The 6,787-nt window shown below is 37.4% G+C and overlaps 1 protein-coding gene across 1 annotated transcript in view; it reads left to right on the forward strand.

Moving 5' to 3' along the window:
- The window catches only part of LOC122059175 (SWI/SNF complex subunit SWI3C), a 38,745-nt gene that overhangs the window by 13,509 nt on the left and 18,449 nt on the right, over positions 1–6,787 (forward strand). The window contains exon 8 of the mRNA XM_042621882.1: positions 2,840–3,018. Coding sequence (XP_042477816.1) covers positions 2,840–3,018 — 179 coding nt within the window. The remainder of the gene's footprint in view (positions 1–2,839; positions 3,019–6,787) is intronic.

The following is a 6,787-nucleotide window of genomic DNA, read 5'->3' on the forward strand; positions in this document are numbered from 1 at the left end:
GAGACCACCAAGAGACTATAAATATATAATATAAAAAAATAAGTTAAGTAAAAAATCAACATACAAAGTTCTAAACTAATTAGAACTTTAAAAGGAAATATACTTACTAGGATTCAACTTGTCCCTTTATCTAATCGCCATGTCCTTTGCAAAACTTCCTTGAACAGTGGTATACTTGTCAACCTTGACAATGATCTTATCTTGCAAGGTCTCATCAGGCACCAACCTTACAAGAACATCATTGAAGGCATCACTTGCTTTTTGAGCTAAGTCTAACTCATTATCAGGATTATCTGCTATTGCCTTAAAGAACTTGTTTGGATTGAGGCACGATTTTGACTGGTTTTGGTTTTTTTTTATTTTTATTTAATTTTTTTTTTATGGTAAGGGTTTTTAGTTTTTATATGATTTTTGATCCAATGCATCACATGTGCATCAGATTTTATACACCTCCCAATAATAATATGTAATTTGGAATCTTCAGAAAAACAATTTTAAAATTTATTTTTAAAATATCCAGTACATAAGGCGACCGCCTTGTACACTAAGGCGCTATAAGGCGTGCAAGACCATCCAACAAATTAACCAAATCAAATTAAAATTTGAATCTAATCTTTGTTCTGATGTTCCTGATGCCTTTTGGCATCGTAAGCAGCATATGGTCTCCCTACCTTATGCCACTGGATTCTCGGATCTCCAAATCCCTACCAAAGCACGTCCCGCTCAAATGAATCAAATTCTCCTTGAAACTTGCAAAGAAGAAATCAATGATCTCTTAGCCAAAAAACTCATCCGTCCTAGTAATCCCCTGCTTATTTATTCCTAATCCTGAGGCATTTAAAATTGTCGAGACTGACGCCTTAGATATCGGATACGGAGGAATTCTTAAACAAAGACTTTCTGATAATAACAAAGAACTATTAGTCCAATTTACTTCTGGTATCTGGAATTCTGCTCAAAAGAATTATAGTACTATCAAAAAAGAAATTTTATCGATTGTCCTCTGCATCCAAAAATTTCAAAATACATTATTAAATAAACCATTTTTAGTTCGTGTTGATTGTAGCGCAGCTAAATATGTTTTACAAAATGATGTTTCCAATCTTGCATCAAAACAGATTTTTGCCCGATGGCAAGCTTTATTATCAATTTTTGAATTTGTCTATATTGATGATATCTTGGTTTTCTCAAATTCAATTGAACAGCATTTCAAACACTTAAGAACATTTTATCAAATTATTAAATCAAATGGCCTTGTTTTATCAAAAAGAAAAATGGAATTCTTTCTTACCAAGGTTAGGTTTCTTGGACACTTAATTGAAAAGGGTACCCTTACCCCTATTGATCGTGCCATTACCTTTGGTGAAAAATTCCCCGACCAAATTCTTGATAAAACCCAATTACAAAGATTCTTAGGTAGTTTAAATTACGTTCGTGATTTCCTTCCTCAAATCAGTAAGATTGCCGAACCTTTATATCTTCGGCTTAAAAAGAAACCAATTCCCTGGTCTCAAACCCAAACAACTGCTGTCCAAACTATCAAAAGACTTGTTAAAGAAATCCCCTGCTTATTTATTCCTAATCCTGAGGCATTTAAAATTGTCGAGACTGACGCCTCAGATATCGGATACGGAGGAATTCTTAAACAAAGACTTTCTGATAATAACAAAGACGCCTTATAGCGCCTTAGTGTACAAGGCGGTCGCCTTTCACACTTCTCGTGAGTCGGCGGACTGCCTTACTTCCAATGGACCGCACCAGCGCCTGGGCGCTGGTAAGGCGTCGCCTTACCAGCACCTTAAAAACTATGCATAGAAGTTTTCTTTCTTAAAGAGTTCCTGGTCCTGCTTGAGTTCTGTTTGACTGATATATTGTCCTCCTTTATTTTTTATGGGAAAACTTGTGACCATATTTTTACTGTTAAAATTTGAACCTGTCTTCAATACTTCTTCTTCTTCTTCTTTTATATATATATATTTATATATATATAACTTGGGGGAATTTCTAGAGAGATGCTGAATTTGCTCATTGCATGAACTGATTCATGTTTTTTAGTACGGAAACAATATTGATAATCCGAGCTTTGGTTCCCATTACTTTGATTATTCAACTTTTTTTTGCTTTTCCAGTATATATAAGATATTAGGCTGTTTAATTTCCTTTTGATGAGTCAGATGGACCCTTTTTTTGCAGGACATTTGTCATTATTTTTGTTTTGTTGTGTTACCTCTGATCTAACTGTTGGAGAAGCTTTATAGGTTTCCTTTCTGGCCTCTGCAGTGGGGCCAAGAGTTGCTGCTGCCTGTGCTCATGCATCATTAGCGGCTCTGTCCCAGGAAGAGCATCAATCAGTTGCTTCCAGTAACATTGTACAAATGGAAGGTTCTGTTCATGGGGATAGGTGGGATCGATATTCTTTTGAAGTTATCAATTTTACGCTAATTTCTTCTTCTTCTTCTTCTTCTCTCTCTCTCCCTCTCTTTTGTGGGTGGGAGGGGGGGGTGAAGCATCAGCAATATCTTGTATTGTATTTTTAGCAACTTCTGTATGGCTTTAAAGCACTGGAAAATGTCAGCATTTTCTTTTAGGTTGTACTTTTCCTTCCTGAAATATTTTAGTTTCATGATTTTTGTCCATGTGATTCTAGGAGAAAGTGAACTGAAATTTTCCTTTCTTGTGTAGGATTAGTTCAGATACTGCACATGGCAGAGAAGGCAGTTCTCATGGAGGCTTGACAAACTCAGGCAACCAGAAAGGTTTGTGCTTCATTCTGCTTTTCTTTATCCCTTAATCACACAATCAGTTCTTTCAATATAATAGTTCCTTGAATTAATATCAGAGGAAACAGTACAAGGATTACGTGGTCAGAATGATACAGTTTCTGCTCAGTTGTCCATTGAAGGTGTGAAAAATGCTGCAAAATCAGGTCTAGCTGCTGCAGCAACAAAGGCAAAACTGTTTGCAGAACATGAAGAACGTGAGATTCAGAGAATGGCTGCTACAATTATAAATCACCAGGTATGTTTGTGATTACCTTATTGTTTTAGTATAGTGTTATTTTCTTCCTTTTTGCACAATATTTTAGCGAAAAAGGCTTTTGGCTCTAAGATTGCTGGAATAATCCAATGCTACTTCTGTTTCTGTTGAATTGATGATTTAGTTGTTTAAAGTCATTGGTTAGACGGGAATTTTCCTCTACAAGTCACATATCAAATATGGTGGCCCACATCAATTCTATTGCTCACTTTGTTTGGGCCTTTCCTCTTCTAATTCTACATTCCATAGGACAGATTTTCAAACAATTTTAAAAGCATTATTTTCTTCGCAAGTAGATCTGATAATCTTTCAGAACGTGTAGCAGAGTTAGAGTGTATTGAAATTAACCCATGCCTAGATGATGATATGGACATACCCTCCTAAAATTAGCACCATCTGAACTACAAAGTGCTGGATTGGCCTTCAACACTGTCAGTACTGGAAACAATCATCCATATTCTCTCCCCCCCTTCACATGTGTTCTCTAGAAAATCAAGGTTGTACCATAGCTTTGTTTGAAAAAGATATAGCTGGCATCTTTTATCTTTTAAAGGGTATCTTGTACCACAATTTTTTGGGCGTCTCTTCATGGTACAATGATAAAATCACCAACTGCTGAAATATGAACCACATGAACTCTGACAGGAAGTTTTAAATGCCTTTGATATCTTTGAAAGTGTCATACGAAGAAGTCATCATCTTATGATATCATATCTGCAATATGTTTGTTTCATGGTGGTCACAATTGTACCGCATGGCGTTTTACTTAAGAGCTTGCATGCAAGGAACAATTGCCTCCCAAGTACCAAACAATCTCCTACTTTGACAATAGAGAACCCATTTGGTTGCCAATGTCTGCTTGATTTTTGCAACTAGATGCAGGATAATTATGTCTGCTTGATTTCTGCAACTACATGCAGGATAATTTTGTCCATATATAAATATCCTCTATTTATTAAAATTTTCCTATCTTTTTAAGTAGTTAGATTACCCCTCTTTTTGACCTAATAATTATTAATTTCATTTCAAATTGATATGTTCAAAATAAATGGTTTATCCATGCCTGGCTGTAGACTTGAACTCCTTGGGCCTCATCTCTTTCCACCAATGATTTAGTTATTGGTATTGGTCTAGATCAGATCCGATTGATGTGTATGTCACTTTTGTCCTTATTTTTTCAAAAAAACTATATTTTCTTTATGGTTTTTAATGTAGGACTAGATTTGATACCCAAATTAGACTCAAAACTGCAAGAAACTTTAGTCAAAAAAACAACCACTAATCACCCAAAGATAGACAATAAACAACAGACCAGAAATAGGAATCGAACAGCCCTTTGTAAATCAGAAATTTCAACTCAGAACTTGAGTTTCAGAAATCAAATATCACACCAACTATAGGACTAACCAGCAGCAGAAATAGGGTATTAAAATAGACCAAACTCAGTAACAACCCCACAGGGACAGAACAAACCAAACCAGAATTCAATTCTGGACAGAAAGGACAATCGGCCAGAATCAAAAAATTATCCAGATCAGACAATCCCCTGGTCTGATGGACATGGAATTAAGATTGAACCTCCCTTTGATGTAGATAAGTCACTTGGGCTTATTTTATTGCAAATAAGCCTTGGGTTGTGTTATATATGTGTTGGGCCTTTGATCCCATGGGTTTTCTTTGGAATGGGCCACTTTAATGGGCCTAAAATATGGGTAGAAGGTAGAAAAACGGGATTTAATTCATTAGGTTAGATAGTTGCTATTTAATTCAATAAAGGCCCATTAGGCTATTGGTCGGTTGTAAAGTCCTATATGGACTATTAGTTAGTTAGTTCTACTCCATGTTGGAGTCATAAAGTCAAGTCCTAGTCCTATTTTGAATTCCTAGTTGTAGTAAGAGTGTCTAGTCCTATTGGGAAACTAGCTCCTAGTTGTAGTAGGAGTGTCTAGTCCTATTGGGAAACTAGCACCTAAGTAGTTTGATTGCTATTCTGCCCTCTATAAATAGAGGAGCCTATGTACTCATAATTGGAGATTTAAATGAATGAATTATTGAGTGATTACTCTTTAGCTAAAAAGGAAACTGTTATTGAGAGGTGAGATGCCTAAACCTTTGAGGGGTGTGATACCCAAAACCTGAGGGGTGAGATATCCATTATTTTATTCTCTTTCACCCTTCTCAACCCTCCATCGATTCTTCTTTTTCTATTTTTATTTTCTGTTTATTGTTATTAGAAGTTCAGACCTGTTAAGGTATACAAAATCAGAATCAGCCAGCCAAAGAGTTCTTGTTCTTAAAGCCAATCGACCCTCATTGCTACCCAAGTTTGAGATCTGATCTACAGATCCTTTGGAGGACTGGTTCTATACTCTAAGAAGATCAATCGATCCTCTCTTGAAGGTTATCTAAAGAAGACAAGTTGATGTTCCTGTAGAATTCTTCACATTCTCTCTCTTAGGTCTGAAAATCAAGAAAGTGCGTAACTCCATAACCAGCCGTCAGAAGCCCTTCATATTTGGGGGTTTTTGTGCCTTCCCTAGGGACTATCTACACCCAAAAGTACAGCTCAATCGGATTCCCATAGACTTGGCCGCATCTTTCTCTCTCCAGCTCTATAGAAGGTCTTTCTCTCTCCTATTGGGTTGGGTTTTGGGTTGGTTTTGCTCCTATATGGGTATTGTATCCTTGGGGGTTTATTTGATGGTATTATTTCTTTGTTTCTTGCTCCTATTTGTATTGTTTGGGGTTATAAACTGCGGAGTTAGTTACTTGTAATATACTCCTGCATTAAGTGGTATCAGAGCTATGGCTCAGACAGAAGAACCCCAACCCACCCTTCAAGATGTGATGAAAACAATCCAAGCCTTGTCTACGAGGTTGGATGGACATGACCGACAGTTGGCTGACCTAAAAGTGAGTACTGGTGCCCACTCTAACACCCAACCAACTGTTGCCCAAACTAATGTTCAACCTACTGTCAATTACACTAGTAATGTTCCCAGAAGAGTCACCATGCAACCTCGAAGGGTACCAGTTTGGAATGAAGAGTATGATGAGTATGAAAATCAGCTTTATCAGCCTGATGATACATACAAGGTTAAACTGGAACTAAAAGAGTACAATGGAAGACATGATCCTATCAATTACCAAGATTGGGTGAATTCTTTTAATGACTACTTCCGGTGGTACCGTATGCCTGAAGAAAGGAAAGTCCAATTAGTTATCACCAAGCTAACTGGTGGAGCTAAGGACTGGTGGAAGAATGAAGAAGACAAGCTCATGCGCAGGCGCCAGATGCCCCGCAGTTGGGAAGACTTGAAGTTCATCCTCAATGAAAAGTTCTTACCACCAACCTACCGACGTCGGCTCTACGACATGCTGAATACCATCAGGCAAGGTACTATAACTGTAGAAGAATATGCTAACCGATTCAATGAATTGCTTTCACGAACAGGTGCCTATAAGGAAGATGAAGAACTACTCATATCCAGTTTCAAATTGGGATTAAGGCATGACATTCGTGAGAAGCTTGGTGTGATCGAAATGCCCTCCATGAATACTTGTATTGACAAATCCTTAGAGGCGGAGGACTTGCTCAAGTCAACTCCTCGACGTTCTTACCCACCAACTCATGATTCTGAGGAAAACATGGCTAGGGGAAAGGCAACCATTGCTCCAAACAACGTCCCACCAGCCACGTTAGACAAGGGGAAAACACCTATGACTTATAAAGAAGGCGAAATCAAGTGTT

This window comes from Macadamia integrifolia, chromosome 2 (genome assembly GCF_013358625.1).
Source record: "Macadamia integrifolia cultivar HAES 741 chromosome 2, SCU_Mint_v3, whole genome shotgun sequence".
NCBI classification, from domain to species: domain Eukaryota; kingdom Viridiplantae; phylum Streptophyta; class Magnoliopsida; order Proteales; family Proteaceae; genus Macadamia; species Macadamia integrifolia.